The sequence below is a fragment of the Anguilla rostrata genome, chromosome 10 (genome assembly GCF_018555375.3).
Source record: "Anguilla rostrata isolate EN2019 chromosome 10, ASM1855537v3, whole genome shotgun sequence".
Lineage (NCBI taxonomy): Eukaryota > Metazoa > Chordata > Actinopteri > Anguilliformes > Anguillidae > Anguilla > Anguilla rostrata.
In genome coordinates, this window is record NC_057942.1 from 44,458,504 (window position 1) to 44,482,179 (window position 23,676).

The following is a 23,676-nucleotide window of genomic DNA, read 5'->3' on the forward strand; positions in this document are numbered from 1 at the left end:
ACAAGCCGCCAGGTCCCCTCTGTCAAATTACATTTGGCGCCCTTACCTTTAAATTGTTTATAGCAAAGGAAGTCTTGCAGAGTGCTTATTTCTGTCTCCCAGTGTACTCAAAATTCAGAAAAGAAATGGTAACCAGGATAGGTGTGACGGGTGCACTGGAGTGGTTTCAGGAGAGGAAGTGATACCAGTCTCCACATTCTCCACACAGAGATTCCAGGGCAAAGGTTTTACTTCCTGATGACTCTTTAAAAAGCGTGTCCTGAAAGAGACTTTTAAAAGACTGTTCTTTATCTGCAAGACCAGTATATGATATCTTAAATCTTTCTCAGAATGTGGACTTAACTTGGGGTTTTTGTGCCATAATATATGCGCATGTTTTTGATAAGGGATAATTGCATATTTTAACTGCATCCCCTACCTGCCTGAATACAGGAAACAAACAAAAGGACATGGGATTAAATGCAATGGTCAGTGGAATCAAGAAAACAAGGAAATATACAAGTTTGAGTTGAAATATAATATGAAAAATATATACTAAATAATTAAACTACTACTACTACAATAATAATAATAATAATAATAAAATAATAATAATAATAAAGGAAGAACCAGGACTTGACAAATGCTTTTAACAAAGCTCTTTTTTCTGTAATGCCAGTTTTCAGCTGTAAATTACATTTTTAGCATCAGAGTACAATACATAATAGACAACACTATCGACATAATCAAAATGGATGACTGAACAGTTAAAAGTTTGTCCATCCTTGTTTTAACACCGCTAACAGCATCATAAGCAAATACCTCCATTTAGAAAATAAATTAGGCTTTGCTCAGCAGTGTCTACAATGACATCAACCAAACTTCATAAATATACTGTACATGTGATAAAAAACAACCAGCAACTATACAACATACTGCAGAAAAGATTCATAGAAAACATTCACAGAAAACACTGAGTGGCACATAGCTCACCCGTTTTCCCCATCTGGGGCCATAAGATCATATTTTTCAGATGGCACCTCATAGTGATTTCAGCAATAACACTGTGGTTCACGAGAACATCCAGAAATATACGACACCCTCTAACAATGGTCTAACAGTGATATTTCAAGTACATACATCATAAATCCAGACTGGGGTAAATGAAATGTACTGAACAATTAAAGACAGTCAAAGGAAAACAGGAGGAGCTGGGAGAAGCTGTTAAGGAGAGCTGACATACTACCTGCATGTAGACCCACTGCAGGAGCGAACCCAAAACCCAGGTACAGGACAGGCTACATGCAGGCCCCACTAGTTTGCTCATTTCCTTAACAGCGAATAGCGTGTTGAAGCCAGTCTGTTTTGCCTGTGTTTATATTTTTAGATGTCATAATTTGAAGTCAGCTTCAGAAACTTCAGTGCATACTGTAATAAACTGTTGGAAGGGGAATGTGTGCTTCTCTCTTCAGTATTCGGGATAAAGCAGGTGCTAAATTCAGGCCCTGGGGCATCAGTAAGACGTGCTGGTCTGACGGTCTCAGGCTGAGGAAAGGTAAACACTGGGGTTGTAAAGACCTGCAGGCCCACAGGTGAGCCTGTGTACAGGAGCACAGGTGTTCAGGTCTACACAGGGTCTAATCCACATCAGCCTACCGCAACATCGATAAACACTAAAAACAACACAAACAATGACCTCTCTCTCCACTGGACAGAGCAAACACACAATCGTGTTGTATTGTGATGATAAAAAAGGCAGTAATTACAGGGTGTATGGGAAAACCCCATGGCACATTTATGCCCAGATGCGTACACATACAGAAACACATATATCCACACATACAATACATTCCTACGTAAAAACACAGGTCTTTTAAATTAAATTAACAGTGCGTTTTAGACACCCTCTCAACAAGCCTTCTAACAAAATATTTGCGAAGCGAGACAGCGACTGGCAAGGAAGGCTGAAGGTCTGGGTTTGGCCGTCAAAAAACTGCCCCTACAGCTGGGAAAAAAGAACCGTATGCCCCCCACCCACCCTGCGATATAGCAGCGTGGACTGGTAACGGTGCTGCTCACGAGTTATTCACATGCAGCCCAACGTTCGTTTGTAATTCTTACTGAAGCAAACTGCTTTTTCCTTTTTTTAGGAAAATAACTTTCAAAAAGGTTAAAGGTACTGCAAGTTACAAGAACCAAAGCAAAATGCAGAAATGTTTCATTTTTTGTTCCACAAACAAATACAGTGGTGGTTCACACCTGTGCTCTCTATGGCAAAGCTCCCTGTTCCTGTTCCTCCTCTGTTTTCTGTTCCCTCTCTCCCCACTTGACCTTCAGCTCTGCGTCTCCAGTCACCTGTCGCTGTGCTCCTGGATACTCTCAGGAAGACCAGAATCTGAGCTTAAAGGCGATTTGACCGTCGAATTCGGCTCGACTGCAGCAGCCAGAACCCACAAAGAGGAGCGCTTTTCTCTGGAAACATAACGAAACCCAAGGGGGGGTCAGGGGTGCAGGTTTACTGGTCCAAACGGGGCAGCTAGCCTGACATATTTATCACACACAAGTTTTGTATTGTTAAATTATTCCACACAATATAGCCTGACATGGATCGTTTGATGCAAGATTCTGAATGAAACACAGAAGCTGCAAGGCCATGAACTTCTGTGAGCATTAAACAGCTTGTGTTGACAGGACTACAGGGCCAGTGTCAGGCAAGCGAAAGGGAGACGACATGTCAGACGCGGTCAGAACAACATTTATATTAGCGGTTTGGCGGCTTGCTAGCAAGCAGTACAGTGCAGGAGTCGGCCATGACGCACACAGGACTGTAGCACTTCAAAATAAGAGTCCCCTCTCAGAAATTCCTGGCAGCAATTAAAAAGAGAGAAGAGCAATCATAAAAAACTGTTCCCATGTTCCATCCAAACATCGTTGAGAAATCAGCGTTGTTTAAAAACACTGTTGAACATTGAAAAAGATCAGAAACACTCTGCCGTCCAATGAGAACCACAATACCTTTGGCATTCATAGGACTGGATTCTGTAACACTTACATTGTGGTTAACCGAGCGATACAATAAATACTCTCAAAGAAAAATATGTTTTGCTGAAATGATCATCCAGTTTTGTTTTTTGGGATGCGCAACCTTGTTCGGGTCCACTTTCTTTGCAAAACTATTGGAGAAAATTATTCAAACCTTTCATTAAAACATTCAAGTGCTCCTGTGGCACTAATTTGGGAAAATCTTTAATAATACCTTTCCATTGCAAGCCAGGAGTTTTATTTTTATAATGTTGCTTTCCATGTTAGAACATGGAACTAAAAATGATTTGAAGGCAAATTCGTAAATTGAAATTCCCAGGGAAGGTGAAACCACAGTAGAGAAGAGAATGTTGTAACTGGCTTACATTTCAAAAGATATCAAATCGGGGTTCCTGAGGCCATGAAAAATTAACCTTGAAAAATCATATTAATGCGGCTCAATTATGTTTCTATTAATGCCTGAGCCAGTGGTGAATTATTTTGTACACACCACAGCGTATAAATGCTGCTGTGCCAGATTCAGGTAATAAAAATCAACATGGGCTTATGGGTTTTTATTTGAACTGATTCACTCTCACGGGTCATCCAAACAGGGCGTTTTCTTGTTTTACTAGTATTTGCGCAACCCGAAAGACAGTCAGATGTGTAAGTCAAATGGTCGTCTACATAACTCTGGACACAGTGGCATAACCCCAAAATGAAACCCCCACCCTCTGCAGCAGGAACTGAACCACACGAGAGAGGGGCATCATTTTGTGCTGTTGCCTATATAACTATGCTAGTCTATGAACATACCTTAAACTTAAACGCATCAAAGTAAGTAGCAAATTGCTCAAGTGGGATATTGGTGCAAAATAAAAAAATATCTTTTTAATACTATAGGAAAGTCTTACAATACTGCAGCCTTGTTAAATCTGGAGCTTGAAGATAACTACAAAATTCACCCAGACGGACACTGACAAAAACTGGAGCACTTCAGGAGGGAAACTGTAACTCCTGAAGCTTGAGAAACGACTGCCCAACACGTGCCGTCATAACAAGCTTAACGAGAATTAACACCTTAAATTATCTCACCAATACTAGGGGGCCCTACCAGATCTGCTCATTTAATTTTGGTAGTCAAGGCAACACCATGTTCAGGAGAGTATAATTACACTGCATTCAAATAGCAATATAACAGAACTAGATATAACTATAAATATGTGAGTCTTGTGTGATCGTAAACATCATCAAATGTTTCATTTTTAATACATAGGCCAAAACAACATGCAGATAGCATAATAGGCAAGTTATCTGATTAACTGCATATAAAATGCAGTGCAGTGAATGGCCACATGCCCACTCCACACACTGTTACCTGCAGTTCTGTGGTATAAGTTACATACACTTTGGCCATCTTCAGGATGGCTCCCAATTTTTATTTTTAAAAAAACCGAAATCAGATATTACCTCTCACGTTCTCACACATTTCTCCACTCCTCCTTCCTCATGACACAATAACTGGGCACGGAGGAAGGAGGAGCTGAGGCATCTTCTGGGAAAAAGGAGTGCAGTTCTTTAAAAAAGAAAATAATAAAATAATAAAAAACAAGAACCTTGCTTTGCATTAATTCAAGTTCGAGACTGAGGTTGAATTTTTCTTCCTGAAACCGGTTGGAACTGTCACGCCTTTTCTCTCCGAAAGCACTGTCACTCGATGCTCCAGCTCATTTTCCGTTTCCATGGTTTCCTCTCTGTGTGAAGTCTTTGGCCCCTAGGGGTCATACGGGTTTCCTCTCTGTGTGAAGTCTTTGGCCCCCAGGGGTCATACGTCCAGGCTCTCTGTGTGAAGTCTTTGGCCCCCAGGGGTCATACGTCCAGGCTCTCTGTGTGAGGTCTTTGGCCCCCAGGGGTCATACGTCCAGGCTCTCTGTGTGAAGTCTTTGGCCCCCAGGGGTCATACGTCCAGGATCTCCTCGGCCGTGCCGCCACAGCGTAGTCGATAGCGGCCTGTCCTCCAGCTGATGGTGGGATCCCACAGTGCGGACAGGAAGATGCGGAGGCTCATGGACTCCCTGATGAACCAGGCCACGGCGTAGTCCAGCTTGGAGAAGGGCGGGGGTCCACCCTGGGGGGGAAGGTGCGTATGGGAGGGATGGGGTAGGATTGGGGTGAATAAACTCTCCAATGCACAAGCATTTCACACAGCCCCACCAACAACAGGGCAGAGCGCCCCACTTCAGAAATGTACAGAACAGCATAACAGACAGAGTCTGTGGTTCTATGACTCAGCTGATTAAGAAATCCCACTTCATTCAATGCAAACAGTTTTGCAATGAACACACAAAGCTTAACTGGTGAACATCTTAACAGTCATTCCTGAGCTCCCCTCCAAGGAATCTGCGTTACTGTTCGCTACTCAGAACGAATCCTGTTTTACTGGTGGTGTGTCGGGTACGCTGATTTCCAGGTACTGAAAGGCGTGGCAGTGTGGGCCCCGCCCGACGCTCACCTGGACGCCTCGCAGCTGGATGTAGTCGCAGATGAACCAGGCCAGGCAGTGGCACAGGAAGAAGACCAGGACGTTCCACTGGAAGAAGCAGTGCGCGGCCCAGCCGATGATCAGGCTCGCCAGGAAGCACTCGGACACGGGCTCGCACACCGTGCCCGGCAGCATGTTAATGCGCAGCTTCGCCCACCTGGGGAGCGGCACACACAGGCCAAACACACACACCTACGATTAACACACACACAGGCCAAACACACACCTACGATTAACACACACACCTACGATTAACACACACACCTACGATTAACACACACACCTACGATTAACACACACACACGCGATTAACACACACACCTACGATTAACACACACACCTACGATTAACACACACACAGGCCAAACACACACACCTACGATTAACACACACACCTACGATTAACACACACACAGGCCAAACACACACACCTACGATTAACACACACACCTACGATTAACACACACACAGGCCAAACACACACACCTACGATTAACACACACACCTACGATTAACACACACACAGGCCAAACACACACCTACGATTAACACACACACACAGGCCAAACACACACCTACGATTAACACACACACCTACGATTAACACACACACACAGGCCAAACACACACACCTACGATTAACACACACACCTACGATTAACACACACACCTACGATTAACACACACACCTACGATTAACACACACACCTACGATTAACACACACACCTACGATTAACACACACACACACGATTAACACACACACACGCGATTAACACACACACACACGATTAACACACACACCTACGATTAACACACACACACGCTGAAAAACCACAGGTGATGTGAGGTCATTCTCAGGAATGACCCAGGCACAGTGAGGTCATTCTCAGGAATGACCCAGGCACTGTGAGGTCATTCTCAGGAATGACCCAGGCACAGTGAGGTCATTCTCAGGAATGACCCAGGCACTGTGAGGTCATTCTCAGAAACAAGTACCTGATCATGCGGGACTGGAACTGAGCGATCGAGTACGATCCCGAATTTTGCATAGCGACCTGCGTTGCCATGGAGAATTTCCACCCCCTGACAGAAAGGGAGACAGTAAACGCATCATTAGTTTCCAAAAGACAGTACCAGGACAGCTGAAATCCCCCACACTGAGAATCTAACAAGATTACGCATTCCTAAAATACAGACAATATACAAAACATTAAACACACATTGATTGCCTAAGCTTGCAACTAATGTTACACAAGGATCTCTAAAGCCGAGTTCTAGCACATCGATATTACTTCATGTGTTAATTACTGATAAATGTAGTGAATATTTACACTGTGCTATGCATGAAAAGGAGGCAAAAGCAGAGAATAGCAGCTCCTGACTGGCTGTGGTAGAAACTGCCCGACAGGAATGCTTCATATTGGAGTTACTGCTTCCATAACACAAACACACGTGTTACAGCTGAGCTCTTCCTGCTGTGACAGAACGGAGCGCTGTCCTGGAACAGAGGAAATGGGCGAGCGTAAACCGCACAGGGGCGTGGCCTGTTCTGTCCGGACTCCGCCCACCTGTCGGCGATGGCCTTGGCCATGAAGTAATCTTCGGCGATGTACTGGGCAAAGGCGATGAGCCCGCCGGCCTGGTCCAGCACGTCCTTCCTCATCAGGCAGGACATGCCCGTCACACACTTGAACCCGGTCACGTTGGCCGAGATGTAGGAGCGGGGGTGAGACGTCCCGAAGTACACCTGGAAGGGAGCGAGCACAGTTCGGGGGGGGGGGGGTTCGGAGAGGCGGCCAGGTGAGCTAAAGATGACAACCGTCATATGTACAGAATGGAAGGCTCTCCCCGTGCTACACAGTTAGGCTTGCACATTTACTGCAGAACTGTACTCTCTAAGTTCAGTATTCTTGCCCTTTAGTCACACTTGTTCTGCAACAAATAATGAACAAGCGAAATTTACGTAATTACTTTTGGTTAAGTCTTGCTAAATTGACCACTTTCCACGATGTTAGAAACCTTTCCCCCATTCGTTATCAACCCTTTGGAAGAGAGAACGCAAGAAACTGTAAAAGGACAAACTGACTTTAATCTGACATACATGTATAAAATATGCATATGATATATTCTCTGTGTTTATCACCTGTTCTAACGTCGCAGCGAAGCCTTGCCTGTCCGCCACGTACGGGAGGCCATGCACAAGCCCCACCTTCTCCGTCATCTGATTGGTCATATCAGTGAGGGTGTCTGGTTTAACTGCGATAGAACATGACAAATTAATACCGCCGAATACATCCACATGTACTCTTGAGTGAATGTTTTAGATAAACTGTTTCTTAATACAGTTTTCAAAGGACGACATTCTACAGGTTCAAATGATGAAATAAAAGTTTAAAAATGTAACCTGTAAGACAGAAATGTCCAATCTTATCCAAAAGGGCCTGGGGGGGGTGCAGGCTGTTTTAGCCCAGCACTAAGACACCATGGGTGTGAACAGCTCTTTTTACTTTCAGATTTGGAAGGGTTCTGGGTTTTACCCCCGCAATTATCCAGCTAACTCAGTAATCCAGCTAACTCTGTAATTTTGTTTTGTGAAATAACCCCCTGATTCTATTTATCAAGGTCTCGATTGAAGAGCATGATTAGTTCATGGTCTTTATGATTTGCATGACTGGTTGAGTCTTAGCCCTGGGCTAAAACAAAAACATGCACCCACACTGGCCATTTTAGATATGACTGGACACCGCTGCTGTGTTTGATAAACATTCACTTTTACATACAGTTGGGCCAAAATAGCCTGCTCTACATTTTTAAAATGGCATTTGCACAGTCCAAACAACCACAAGCACAAATGTAGCTGGATGAATATCAGAAAGCTCAGTACTGAAAGAGAGCTGTTGTTAAATCAGGTCAGCTGATTTAACAACGATTAGGGTTAAGGGCCCAAACTAGGGTTAGGGTTAGGAAAACGGTAAGTCTGAGGGTAAAGGCAATTTGACGGCTGTGTTCAGCAGCTTGAAGAATGGTTAGGACACAGGTTTGTTAATGATTTTGAATGAGTAAAATATTTTCTACTGTAGCATGGGAACCTATGGCCATTAAAAAATGTGCAATATATTAATATTTTTTCAATTAAAAAAATATTTTTAAAAGACCTGGAACATATCATTTTGCATTTGTATTATTGTCTTCATGATATTTACATTAATTTTTAATCAATTTTAAATGGGTTTTCTGAAGTTTTCCAAGCTACCAATGGCTTCAATTAGGGTTAAGGGCCCAAACTAGGGTTAGGGTTAGGAAAACGGTAAGTCTGAGGGTAAAGGCAATTTGACGGCTGTGTTCAGCAGCTTGAAGAATGGTTAGGACACAGGTTTGTTAATGATTTTGAATGAGTAAAATATGTTCTACTGTAGCATGGGTACCTATGGCCATTAAAGACATGTTCAATATATTAATATCTTTTCAATTTAAAAAATATTGTTAAAAGACCTGAAACATATCATTTTTCATTTGTATTACTGTATTCATGATATTTACATTCATTTTTAATCAATTTTAAATGGGTTTTCTGAAGTTTTCCAAGCTACCAATGGCTTCAATTAGGGTTAAGGGCCCAAACTAGGGTTAGGGTTAGGAAAACGGTAAGTCTGAGGGTAAAGGCAATTTGACGGCTGTGTTCAGCAGCTTGAAGAATGGTTAGGACACAGGTTTGTTAATGATTTTGAATGAGTAAAATATTTTCTACTGTAGCATGGGAACCTATGGCCATTAAAAAATGTGCAATATATTAATATTTTTTCATTAAAAAAATATTTTTAAAAGACCTGGAACATATCATTTTGCATTTGTATTATTGTCTTCATGACATTTACATTAATTTTTAATCAATTTTAAATGGGTTTTCTGAAGTTTTCCAAGCTACCAATGGCTTCAATTAGGGTTAAGGGCCCAAACTAGGGTTAGGGTTAGGAAAACGGTAAGTCTGAGGGTAAAGGCAATTTGACGGCTGTGTTCAGCAGCTTGAAGAATGGTTAGGACACAGGTTTGTTAATGATTTTGAATGAGTAAAATATTTTCTACTGTAGCATGGGAACCTATGGCCATTAAAAAATGTGCAATATATTATTATTTTTTCAATTAAAAAAATATTTTTTTTAAAAGACCTGAAACATATCATTTTGCATTTGTATTATTGTCTTCATGATATTTACATTCATTTTTAATCAATTTTAAATGGGTTTTCTGAAGTTTTCCAAGCTACCAATGGCTTCAATTAGGGTTAAGGGCCCAAACTAGGGTTAGGGTTAGGAAAACGGTAAGTCTGAGGGTAAAGGCAATTTGACGGCTGTGTTCAGCAGCTTGAAGAATGGTTAGGACACAGGTTTGTTAATGATTTTGAATGAGTAAAATATTTTCTACTGTAGCATGGGTACCTATGGCCATTAAAGACATGTGCAATATATTAATATCTTTTCAATTTAAAAAATATTGTTAAAAGACCTGAAACATATCATTTTTCATTTGTATTACTGTATTCATGATATTTACATTAATTTTTAATCAATTTTAAATGGGTTTTCTGAAGTTTTCCAAGCTACCAATGGCTTCAATTAGGGTTAAGGGCCCAAACTAGGGTTAGGGTTAGGAAAACGGTAAGTCTGAGGGTAAAGGCAATTTGACGGCTGTGTTCAGCAGCTTGAAGAATGGTTAGGACACAGGTTTGTTAATGATTTTGAATGAGTAAAATATTTTCTACTGTAGCATGGGTACCTATGGCCATTAAAAAATGTGCAATATATTAATATTTTTTCAATTAAAAAAATATTTTTAAAAGACCTGAAACATATCATTTTTCATTTGTATTATTGTCTTCATGATATTTACATTCATTTTTAATCAATTTTAAATGGGTTTTCTGAAGTTTTCCAAGCTACCAATGGCTTCAATTAGGGTTAAGGGCCCAAACTAGGGTTAGGGTTAGGAAAACGGTAAGTCTGAGGGTAAAGGCAATTTGACGGCTGTGTTCAGCAGCTTGAAGAATGGTTAGGACACAGGTTTTAATGATTTTGAATGAGTAAAATATTTTCTACTGTAGCATGGGTACCTATGGCCATTAAAGACATGTGCAATATATTAATATCTTTTCAATTTAAAAAATATTTTTAAAAGACCTGAAACATATCATTTTTCATTTGTATTACTGTATTCATGATATTTACATTAATTTTTAATCAATTTTAAATGGGTTTTCTGAAGTTTTCCAAGCTACCAATGGCTTCAATTAGGGTTAAGGGCCCAAACTAGGGTTAGGGTTAGGAAAACGGTAAGTCTGAGGGTAAAGGCAATTTGACGGCTGTGTTCAGCAGCTTGAAGAATGGTTAGGACACAGGTTTGTTAATGATTTTGAATGAGTAAAATATTTTCTACTGTAGCATGGGAACCTATGGCCATTAAAAAATGTGCAATATATTAATATTATTTCATTAAAAAAAATATTTTTAAAAGACCTGGAACATATCATTTTGCATTTGTATTATTGTCTTCATGACATTTACATTAATTTTTAATCAATTTTAAATGGGTTGTCTGATGTTTTCCAAGCCACCAATGGCTTCAATTAGGGTTAAGGGCCCAAACTAGGGTTAGGGTTAGGAAAACGGTAAGTCTGAGGGTAAAGGCAATTTGACGGCTGTGTTCAGCAGCTTGAAGAATGGTTAGGACACAGGTTTGTTAATGATTTTGAATGAGTAAAATATTTTCTACTGTAGCATGGGTACCTAAGGCTATTTAAACATGCACTATATATAAAGAATTTTTCAAGGAAAAAATCTTTTTAAAAGACCTGAAACATATCATTTTGCATTTGTATTATTGTCTTCGTGATATTTACATAAATTTTTAATCAATTTTAAATGGGTTTTCTGAAGTTTTCCAAGCTACCAATGGCTTCAATTAGGGTTAAGGGCCCAAACTAGGGTTAGGGTTAGGAAAACGGTAAGTCTGAGGGTAAAGGCAATTTGACGGCTGTGTTCAGCAGCTTGAAGAATGGTTAGGACACAGGTTTGTTAATGATTTTGAATGAGTAAAATATTTTCTACTGTAGCATGGGTACCTATGGCCATTAAAAATGTGCAATATATTATATTTTTCAATTAAAAAATATTTTTAAAAGACCTGAAACATATCATTTTCATTTGTATTATTGTTTCATGATATTTACATTATTTTTAATCAATTTTAAATGGGTTTTCTGAAGTTTTCCAAGCTACCAATGGCTTCAATTAGGGTTAAGGGCCCAAACTAGGGTTAGGGTTAGGAAAACGGTAAGTCTGAGGGTAAAGGCAATTTGACGGCTGTGTTCAGCAGCTTGAAGAATGGTTAGGACACAGGTTTGTTAATGATTTTGAATGAGTAAAATATTTTCTACTGTAGCATGGGTACCTATGGCCATTAAAAATGTGCAATATATTATATTTTTCAATTAAAAAATATTTTTAAAAGACCTGAAACATATCATTTTCATTTGATTATTGTCTTCATGATATTTACATTATTTTAATCAATTTTAAATGGGTTTTCTGAAGTTTTCCAAGCTACCAATGGCTTCAATTAGGGTTAAGGGCCCAAACTAGGGTTAGGGTTAGGAAACGGTAAGTCTGAGGGTAAAGGCAATTTGACGGCTGTGTTCAGCAGCTTGAAGAATGGTTAGGACACAGTTTGTTAATGATTTTGAATGAGTAAAATTTTCTACTGTAGCATGGGTACCTATGGCCATTAAAAATGTGCAATATATTAATATTTTTTCAATTAAAAAAATATTTTAAAAGACCTAAACATATCATGTTGTTCATTTGTATTATTGTCTTCATGATATTTACATTAATTTTAATCAATTTTAAATGGGTTTTCTGAAGTTTTCCAAGCTACCAATGGCTTCAATTAGGGTTAAGGGCCCAAACTAGGGTTAGGGTTAGGAAAACGGTAAGTCTGAGGGTAAAGGCAATTTGACGGCTGTGTTCAGCAGCTTGAAGAATGGTTAGGACACAGGTTTGTTAATGATTTTGAATGAGTAAAATATTTTCTACTGTAGCATGGGTACCTATGGCCATTAAAAATGTGCAATATATTAATATTTTTTCAATGAAAAAATATTTTTAAAAGACCTGAAACATATCATTTTGCATTTGTATTATTGTCTTCATGATATTTACATTAATTTTTAATCAATTTTAAATGGGTTTTCTGAAGTTTTCCAAGCTACCAATGGCTTCAATTAGGGTTAAGGGCCCAAACTAGGGTTAGGGTTAGGAAACGGTAAGTCTGAGGGTAAAGGCAATTTGACGGCTGTGTTCAGCAGCTTGAAGAATGGTAGGACACAGGTTTGTTAATGATTTTGAATGAGTAAAATATTTTCTACTGTAGCATGGGTACCTATGGCCATTAAAAAATGTGCAATATATTATATTTTTTCAATTAAAAAAATATTTTTAAAAGACCTGAACATATCATTTTCATTTGTATTATTGTCTTCATGATATTTACATTATTTTTAATCAATTTTAAATGGGTTTTCTGAAGTTTTCCAAGCTACCAATGGCTTCAATTAGGGTTAAGGGCCCAAACTAGGGTTAGGGTTAGGAAAACGGTAAGTCTGAGGGTAAAGGCAATTTGACGGCTGTGTTCAGCAGCTTGAAGAATGGTTAGGACACAGGTTTGTTAATGATTTTGAATGAGTAAATATTTTCTACTGTAGCATGGGTACCTATGGCCATTAAAAATGTGCAATATATTAATATCTTTTCAATTAAAAAATATTTTTAAAAGACCTGAAACATATCATTTTTCATTTGTATTATGTCTTCATGATATTTACATTATTTTTAAATCAATTTTAAATGGGTTTTCTGAAGTTTTCCAAGCTACCAATGGCTTCAATTAGGGTTAAGGGCCCAAACTAGGGTTAGGGTTAGGAAAACGGTAAGTCTGAGGGTAAAGGCAATTTGACGGCTGTGTTCAGCAGCTTGAAGAATGGTTAGGACACAGGTTTGTTAATGATTTTGAATGAGTAAAATATTTTCTACTGTAGCATGGGTACCTATGGCCATTAAAAAATGTGCAATATATTAATATTTTTCAATAAAAAATATTTTTAAAAGACCTGAAACATATCATTTTGCATTTGTATTATTGTCTTCATGAATTTACATTAATTTTTAATCAATTTTAAATGGGTTGTCTGAGTTTTCCAAGCTACCAATGGCTTCAATTAGGGTTAAGGGCCCAAACTAGGGTTAGGGTTAGGAAAACGGTAAGTCTGAGGGTAAAGGCAATTTGACGGCTGTGTTCAGCAGCTTGAAGAATGGTTAGGACACAGGTTTGTTAATGATTTTGAATGAGTAAAATATTTCTACTGTAGCATGGGTACCTATGGCCATTAAAAAATGTGCAATATATTATTTTTTCAATTAAAAAAATTTTTTAAAAGACCTGAAACATATCATTTTCATTTGTATTATTGTCTTCATGATATTTACATTATTTTTAATCAATTTTAAATGGTTTTTCTGAGTTTTCCAAGCTACCAATGGCTTCAATTAGGGTTAAGGGCCCAAACTAGGGTTAGGGTTAGGAAAACGGTAAGTCTGAGGGTAAAGGCAATTTGACGGCTGTGTTCAGCAGCTTGAAGAATGGTTAGGACACAGGTTTGTTAATGATTTTGAATGAGTAAAATATTTTCTACTGTAGCATGGGAACCTATGGCCATTAAAAAATGTGCAATATATTAATATTTTTTCATTAAAAAAAATATTTTTAAAAGACCTGGAACATATCATTTTGCATTTGTATTATTGTCTTCATGACATTTACATTAATTTTTAATCAATTTTAAATGGGTTGTCTGATGTTTTCCAAGCTACCAATGGCTTCAATTAGGGTTAAGGGCCCAAACTAGGGTTAGGGTTAGGAAAACGGTAAGTCTGAGGGTAAAGGCAATTTGACGGCTGTGTTCAGCAGCTTGAAGAATGGTTAGGACACAGGTTTGTTAATGATTTTGAATGAGTAAAATATTTTCTACTGTAGCATGGGTACCTATGGCCATTAAAAAATGTGCAATATATTATTATTTTTTCAATTAAAAAAATATTTTTAAAAGACCTGAAACATATCATTTTTCATTTGTATTATTGTCTTCATGATATTTACATTCATTTTTAATCAATTTTAAATGGGTTTTCTGAAGTTTTCCAAGCTACCAATGGCTTCAATTAGGGTTAAGGGCCCAAACTAGGGTTAGGGTTAGGAAAACGGTAAGTCTGAGGGTAAAGGCAATTTGACGGCTGTGTTCAGCAGCTTGAAGAATGGTTAGGACACAGGTTTGTTAATGATTTTGAATGAGTAAAATATTTTCTACTGTAGCATGGGTACCTATGGCCATTAAAAAATGTGCAATATATTATTATTTTTTCAATTAAAAAAATATTTTTAAAAGACCTGAAACATATTATTTTGCATTTGTATTATTGTCTTCATGATATTTACATTCATTTTTAATCAATTTTAAATGGGTTTTCTGAAGTTTTCCAAGCTACCAATGGCTTCAATTAGGATTAAGGGCCCAAACTAGGGTTAGGGTTAGGAAAACGGTAAGTCTGAGGGTAAAGGCAATTTGACGGCTGTGTTCAGCAGCTTTTTTTTTTTAAAAGACCTGATTTAGAAGAAGCTGTTGTAGCTTTGTTCAAACGGCCAGGAACAAGTTCCCATTAAGAGCTCTGCTCGCATGTCGTCAGAGAGGAAATGAAAGCCAGGTTCTCACCGCGAATGCCGCTGTCGCACACCCACACCAGGTCATACTTCGCCCCTTCGTATCCCGGCATCAGGTTGTTTATTTTGGGATTGATGCCAACTTTCCTTCCTCCTAAAAACGGAAAAGGCAGGCTGTCAGAATGAATTCACTCTGTGGATGTGTGTGTGTCTGCTGTTTGTCAGAGCTAACAGATAAATAACTGAGCAGTACAGCTGTGACAATCATACTGAACAACAATCAGTCCATACGCTTAGTTCAAAAAATAACCACCACAAGGTCCAATAAGACAGTCACAGACACGCAAATTAATTGGTAACCTCTGGTAAATTTCGTCCATCAATTACGTGGACCAGGCATTAGGCTGCACTGTCCGGTCGGGACCGTGAACCGGACATGTACAAATTATTTAAAAACCGGACGTTTGGTCTAAAAACAGACATCTAGCGACCCTGGCTGCACGGCGAGAGGTAACGTACAGGTCCAACAGAAAACAGGCCAACTCTGCACAGCTTTTCAACCCCCTGGCGAACTTCAGCTGACGCAATTGAGAAAAAGCGATTACAAGGTTTCGGTAACTGGTTGTTGAACAAGCCCTATTGGCTTGTCTTTTAACTTTGCTGTATCTGGGCCGTTACAACAGCTGGCTAGCTACAGCAACAAACAATCCATTAAAACCTCAAGTTAAAAATCTTGCATAGTATGCCATTATCCATTGACTTAACAAATGTAACAAATTTAACGTTACAAAGGGAAACAGTTCTCTGGGACAATGCAGACTTCCATTTGCTGCATTACAACGCTGATTTGTGTCATTTTCCATCCTTCCAAGTTCGGGTGATTTGTATTCTGCAATATTCTTTTGCATGAATTTCAGACAGATATAATTAAATTTAGCAAAAGTAAATCAGAAAGAGCTCATAAGATGTCCTCTTGTCAGCAGGGACACTGAGACACTGATTCAAAACAAAGTGGAAAATGCAAGACCAGTGTTTACACACAAACACTTTAAAAAATACACTTTAAAACTACGAATCAATATGTAATTTGGGCACAGAAATGAACCTTTTTTTATTGCAAATGCCTCCCAGTGTAGAGTCAGACATATTTATTAACCTCAGCAGAGTGGTTTTGTGTTTGGCCTGTTCAGCGTAACACTTCCACTAGCTTTATTCTTCAGGTTGAAGCACCAAGCATCCAAAATACTGACAGGAAGCAAACATCAGCACTGCCAGTGGAGATTAAAGGGTTAATCTCGTTTTTGATTTTATGTGATACTCGCTTAGCTGTGCGGTCTTAACACACCTTCCGTTTGTCTTTGGATAATTATATTTATTATTAATTATGGATAATAATTATTACACAAAACACATGCTTTAGCAATTTAGTTCCAGCTGATTGAGTGTTCCGGCAGTGTATTAGCCTAGCCTGCTAAACTCACCCACTGAATCACTTATTCTACCTTATGCTAGCACACTTATATCATACTCATGCACATTACCTGAATGTAAAATAGAAAAGCCACATGTTCAGTATTTTAAAGTGTTTAACACTGCTTTGCAAACGGCAATGTGTGCTCACCGATAAACAGTCTGGCATCCACGTCGGGATATTTTCCAAGTAATTTTTTACAGACGTCAACAGCAGGATCGTCGTGGTCTTGGACACAGAGGAGGATTTCATACTGTCAAAAAAGGAAAATGCGACACATTGTTAACCACCTTTTTTCCACTGCATTAAAATAAAAGTGGATTTGTAAAAAAAAAAAATCAGGTATACAATCAGGTCAACTGTGACCTGATTGTATAATCTAATGTTTGGGTCTAAGTGGGCCAAAAGCTGGGTGAACACCACAGGCCCTAAATTACGATTGAAAGTTTTTTTTGTGTTATTCCCACTGTGGTAAGTTCTTCTCAGTCCCACCCCAGATAGTCAGCGTGTTACTCATTTTAAAACCATAAAAAATGTTTGTGATGAAAAATAACCTTTGCAGGTGTATGCCCAGCAGTGAGAGCAGATACTCAAAGAGCTTTGAAAAAAAATGTCACTGTAAAAATCAGACAATCTGAACTGGGGGGACAGGGGTGGGGGGCACTGGGGGGACAGGGGTGGGGGGAAATGGGGGGAACTGGGGGGACAGCGAGGTGATAAAAACGCAAGCACAGCATTCTGACTGACTTACACTGCTAAAGCATTTAAGAACATGATTATCAAGCCAGCAGCAGAAGCCAGGAGTTGTCGGATAACTGAAGAAGTTCATTCAGGTTGAAACGGCGGTTTGGCGAACGCTCAGATGGGAGGAAGTAAGTTTTGTGTCCAAAAGCTGCTGAAGGGGAGGGAGGGGTGCGAATGATGTCTCATCTGTCAGACCACAGTTAAAAACAGGGGGGGTGAAGATGAAGATGCGTGTGCTTGCACAGACTGCAAGTCCACTAAGACTCAGCATACGGAATATTGGGCTACTGTGCATTTTGGCAAATACACTGCTTCCATGATTCAATAATTTAGAAGACAAACTGACATTTGCAACAAACCTACTGAGCTTAAATTTTAAATTCATTTTAAAATACAGCTAAAAACCGTGTGAGTGACAAAAGATAAAAAACTATTTTAGCATATTCCCACATAAAAGCAAAAACACCTAAAAAAATTTGTGTCCAAGACCAATTAGCGAAGGCTGAAGGGAATTTTAAGTGGGCTGCAGTGATTGGACGGGAACAGTATGCTGAGTGCTGTTGGCTTTATCCTAGTGCATTCAAACAGCTTAACTCATTCACTAGGAGCATTAGGCACTCGACTGTAATGGCAGCCGAGTAAAAGCACAGAAGGCCGAGCCTTCACACGGCTGCATGCCTGTTCAGGACTCTGTACTGCTATTCAGAGGCTCTGGAGGGCTGTGCTACGGGACAGCCCCCCTGTGAGATTCTGTTATCCAGTCACCTCTGTGCCTGCTCGCCATTCGCAGTGACGAGCTGCGTTTGCAGGCAGAGCCCTTACCCCAGAGGGTCTGGAGCCCAGCCTCATGACTGAAACTGCTACTGAGTCAGTCAGCCACGTTCCACAATCACGAACTTTGTACCAAACAATACGCTTCCTGTCATTAAAAGTTCAAAGCGCAATAGAAACAGGCCAGCTCATAGCCAAACACAGCCAAAGACACTCCCAACACTCCCATTTCCCTATGTGCAATTTTACCTTTTTCTCTTTAGGGTAGAGTTAGTGAGCAGGCACCTCAATAAAACTCCTTTCAGTTTTTATTGCAGCCATCTTATTTTAAACTTGAGTTATGTTAAACTAAAAATAAACCTCGCATTTAGCACCTCCTCTGTTGAAAACGGAAGTTGGCGGGTCTTATGGGTCATAGGCAGTCATTAGGCCCTTTACACTACCTGTTGTTCTGCAGCCAACGGGTAAGCTTCAGTTCCCCTTAGAGGAAGGCATTGCCGACTTTCAAAACAACATCTGAGAGTAGGAACACAAGCTTTTGTAGTGTGCCAATGTCATTGTGTAGCAATTAAAAACAAAAACAAGCGTATTTAAAGTGCTGACTTTGGGCCAGAATCGGTGTAGATCTGGCCCAGAGTCACGGGCAATCTGGGTTGTTACTACCCATACCACAATTAGTTATCTAGCTAGCTAAACGTAAGAGTTAGCCACAAAGATCCAGCAAAAAGATAATGTTAGACACCCCAGCTATAATTACTTAGCTAAGACGGTACGGTATGTAGTAGTGGCTAGTGCAGCTAGCTCACAACCAAGCGGGTAGCCAAGTGTTATCGTGTGTATAAAATGTGTGCTTTTTTTGTTGTTGACAGTAGCATAGCAAGCTAGCCACAAAAGGGCTAGCTAAGTTAAATGCAATATGTTTGTGATGTCACTGTTTCTAGCACTGGCGCCTAGTCAAGTATAAAGGAGCTTGCAGGGTGTTTTCAGCTAACGTTGACAGAAATGGCAAGCTGCATGGTTTGGGACATCAACTGTAAGGTTAAGAGTCCTGAGGCAATTTCAAAGAGAGTTATCTTCTACACGGACAGGAAGGTGGTATCACCACACACATATTCCAATGTGCAGCTGGCAGCCGATACTTTTTTTATCATTCATAAGAGAAATAAAAATCTAAATCTTCAGCGCCAACTGGTTCGGCAAGAAACAGGAAGTTAAACATGATCATGAAGTTAAACATAAAATGAATCAACCCTAATCAATCCCTCCATCAATGAAAAATCTTTTTTAAAATTCTGAAACCTAAACCATTCTTTAGATCCAGTGGATATTTTACAATAATGCCAGCCGGCTCACCGGCTAATATTCAGTAAACAAAACTACATTTCATACCAGCCTCCATATCACAAGACTGAGACAGGAAGGGGCTGTTTGCAGAACACCAGCAGTTGCCACAGGCCGAAGATGATGGTTTATTCAATAAATCTGACTTGCAAATTTATTCAGAAGAGCTCAGCATCACTCAACTTATAATAAATAATTCGTAATAAATATATTGTCATTTTGTCCACATGAAACACTTGTTTTTTATTTGTGAATGTGATTTTTTTAAACCGCAAAGGGGACGCACAAAGTGATAGAAATTATTAGGCAATAAAGCCAAATGGACAGAAAGTGGCGGGACCTGGAAATGAATCGCTCAATAAACAGACACATACTGGGGAGGGAGCAGGCCGGAGAACCCTAACCCTGGAACAGCAGTGAGCTGAAAAGCCTGAACGCAGCACACCTTGGGGTAGTCCAGCTCAAAGAAGGTCTCCAGGTTGCTGATGAGGTTTGGGTCCACCCCTTTCAGGGGCTTCAGCAGGGACACGCCCACCAGCTTGCTGTACGACGGCTTGTCCGTCGTTTTCCTGTTCAGATGAAGCCGGCTGAGAGAAAAGGGGATAGGAAGGAGGAGAAGGCGATTAGCGACAGCTGAACTCACACACCCGACCTGCCAACCTGCACACACACCCGACCAGCCAACCTGCACACACACCTGACCTGCCAACCTGCACACACATGAATGAAGGAAGAGAACTCGCACCTGAGTCACCAGCACAGGCGCCAATGTGACTCCATTCACTTTCCTGGAAAGAATGTTTTCAGAACAGAGTCTGCAGTGGAGCCCTGGAATTACGCGACAGAGTTGGCAAGGTGGTTCTACAACCTGAACTTCAGGATTCCACCTTTCATTTACCAGATACAATCACATATTTTTTAAAAGTAGGATGGATTTTTCAGGAAAGCTGTGAAAAAATTTACTTTTACATTACAGGAACCATACCACAACAGTTTCTTGTAAACAACAAGCATTAAAAACTACTCCAATTTATTTTGCATATGTAGAGAAACTATAGTTATAAAGGTCAGTCATGCCAATAAAAAATTACATAGCCAGTTACAGAAATGTTCTGTTGCTTCATTAAAATCTCACGAATATTTCTGTGCTTTAGACTGCTTTAGAAATATGCACATATGTCAGCTTGAGGAACTGGTGTTGCTGTTCATAAGAAATAACTGGTCTGGCCCTTCCCATCTGAAAGTGAATTTGAGGACAAGCTTGTAAAGGTTTGGAGCAGCACAAGATACACCCTGCAAATCACCAGTTATGATTCAGAAACAAACTGCAATTTAAATTTTATGGTCGTTTAGAGAGATTACGTTTTGCACCACATTTGTAATATTGGACCGTTGAACAGAGCCTTCTGATGCGATTCCATCTTTGGAGAAAACATGAAGAAATCCTCATCTTTCTGACCACTGACCCACATAATGATGGCAAAAATATTGTTCACCCTTCCCTGCGATGAAGCATTTTACCAAACATGGCATACAAGTGTAATCTGGCTGTGTATGGAGTCTGGTTCACTCCATGCGCGGTGAGAGGAGTTTCTGTTAATATGCACATGCTTCAGTGCATCAGTGAGCTTCTAACTGAAGTACTGCGTGTAAAGCACAGACAATGGAAATAAGTACGACTACAGAAGCTTTGCAATAGCTTAATTAAATTGTCATAAATGTGTCTAATAATTTTGCTTCAACATTTATGTTTTCATTCTGGCAAAACTTCAAGCACAAATCATAAATGCAACAAAGCAAGAAAATAGGTACACTAAAATACACTTCCCTGCAGCCATGCCGTGTGCTGACTCAAACACCTAAAGCCACTAGCCAGCTGACAGAGCAAACTTAGTGAACTCCACAAGTGGCAAAGAACACCAAGACTCTGGCCACATGTCTAGCCATGTCACACACCCCACACCCACACCCCCCCCCCCCCCCCCCCCACTCACTGCCTATGTCAGCTCACAGAACATAATCCTGGCGCTAGCCTATCAGGCAGCTAAAGGGACAGCTCTGTTACATCTACAAAAATATCATCAGACCCTACACAGCTAAGAGACCCCACTGTTTTGCCACCTGTGGGCATCTGGCACCTTCCCCCTACGTACATGCACTTCCAGGTCAGGTCTGCTGTCTCTACTGCCCCCTGGTGGTGGAATTAGCTCCCCACTGCAGTCGGTACAGCAGAAACCCGGCCCATATTCTGACAGACTGAAGTCTTCCCCCTACAGACTGCACCATGGTTCTCTCACCTGCTTTACATAACCTTTTCTCTTTGAATAGGCTATTGTTACAGTTAGCTATAGCTGTCTAAAGAGGTTCTCTGTCCAGTGGTACTTTCTTTAGTTATAATACAAATTGTTTATTACGTTAACATTACACTTATTGATTATTTATTAATGGGCCTCTGTGGCTCACTGATATTGCATTTTTGTATTCCTGAGAGTTACAGTGATGTTCTCCTTTTCAGTGTGTTGCTGTAGACAAGAGCGTCTGCTACTGTGAGTGACTGAAAAGCAATGTTACGTATCCTAGGACCGTTGCACTGTGACAGCAGGATAACGAATTTAAACTTTAAAACCTTTTTCTAATCTTAGTGTCTAGAACAGGGAATCTCAACCTTCGCAAGTCGCAATAAATTCTGCAACTTTAATTCAGAAACAAGAAACCAGACGAGGTGAGTTAATTGTGCCAAGTAACGGGGATCGGCAGACCCTGTGGATAGTGTTTAATGAAAGGAATCTCGCACTTGTTAGGCAACGTTATAACTTATATAGTTTACAACCTTATAACTTTCAACGTATTTACCGCTGTCTAATCTTACTAATAACCGTCAACCAGCAGTGATAATAAGGCTGAAATTAACATAGAGCTTTATCCAGTCAAGGTCAACAATTGGAGCAGATAGCCAAAACCCGCATTCCGTCAGAGAAATGACGATGGTACTACTGCACCTTGATATGACATCATTGGAGTTAGACTAACGCCATGCTCTTTAAAGCGGCGATAGCTCAATGGCTTCACATATGTAGCTACTGAACTGTAGCGTACTGAGTAACTTAGGCTAGAGGTAGAGCTGCTAATATAGGAGCTGCTAATTTAACTAATCTAGTAACGTTAGCAACAGCTTAATTCACGTTTACCGAATGTAATAAGACATTGTTGCTCCTTCGTCACTGAAACAATACGACTTTTTGATAAATCAGTTCAAATTGTCAGTTCTCCGGGACAAGTTCCTCAACATAGCTAGAAGTTAGCACATACAACTTCCTCAACAACACAGCCCATGTTACGGAATCCGCCAGGCACTGCTGGCTCAGCAGGTGCAGTGCCCTAACACTGCTGCAGCTATGCTCGTTACAAAGCTTATTCGGTAAAGAACTAATCATAACTACTTTGCCAGTACTAACACATTTACAAAGCAAGCGATCTATCTACCAAGAAAACAAACAGCTAGCCAACTGAGCTGCTGTTTAACATTGCTGCTACGGTAGTATGCTGTTTACCTTGTAACACCGAATATAATACATAGCTACCAACATTTAACTTGGCTAGTGAACGTTTCTTCAAACACACATCATGTGAAGCTACAGTCATCTGATATTCGCTATACCTAGCAAAAAATCAGTCGCTAACAGTGACTTATTTTGGTCGGATACAAAGCAATCCATCTTGGTGGGCACACGCTACAGCACATAACATAAAGCACTCACCTTACGTTAGTGCTAGCAACATTAGCTACCTGAACCTCGCTAGGCTCGTAGCTGTTTAGTTAGCAAGGTACACATCGAAGCTTCATTAAAAACGAAAATGACGAGACTTACACGTAGATGATGGACATGAAATGCATGAGCCAAAGGACAAGGAATAGAATGAATCCAAATACGACCAGTCCAAGTTCCAAGAGGGCCATGTCCATTCTGATCTACGTAACGGACCGCACACAAGTGTCACTGCTCTCCCAAACCCAACTAGCAACGTTCTACGCTCAAGTT

At 40.1% G+C, this 23,676-nt stretch overlaps 1 protein-coding gene across 1 annotated transcript; it reads right to left on the reverse strand.

Annotated features, from left to right (window-relative positions):
* Window positions 1-612: 612 nt before the first annotated feature.
* LOC135233646 (ceramide glucosyltransferase-like) lies at window positions 613-23,647 on the reverse strand. Its single transcript, XM_064297425.1, has 9 exons — window positions 23,506-23,647; window positions 20,082-20,223; window positions 16,931-17,033; window positions 15,362-15,463; window positions 7,688-7,800; window positions 7,113-7,291; window positions 6,541-6,627; window positions 5,513-5,699; window positions 613-5,128 (listed from the first exon to the last, which is right to left on the reverse strand). Exons 1-9 carry the CDS (start codon window positions 23,598-23,600, stop codon window positions 4,958-4,960), a joined length of 1,179 nt encoding a protein of 392 aa, XP_064153495.1. The 5' UTR covers window positions 23,601-23,647; the 3' UTR covers window positions 613-4,957.
* Between the last annotated feature and the right edge of the window lie 29 nt (window positions 23,648-23,676).

What these genes read in the sequence shown, in the direction of transcription:
- LOC135233646 (XM_064297425.1), bottom strand. Translation starts at nt 23,600, where the DNA reads ATGGACATGGCCCTCTTGGAACTTGGACTGGTCGTATTTGGATTCATT. An exon ending in TTGAGCTGGACTACCCCAAG is followed by an intron (nt 17,034 to 20,081) that starts GTGTGCTGCGTT and finishes CTTTTTTGACAG; the next exon opens with TATGAAATCCTCCTCTGTGT. An exon ending in TCGCTGCGACGTTAGAACAG is followed by an intron (nt 7,292 to 7,687) that starts GTGATAAACACA and finishes GCTCCCTTCCAG; the next exon opens with GTGTACTTCGGGACGTCTCA.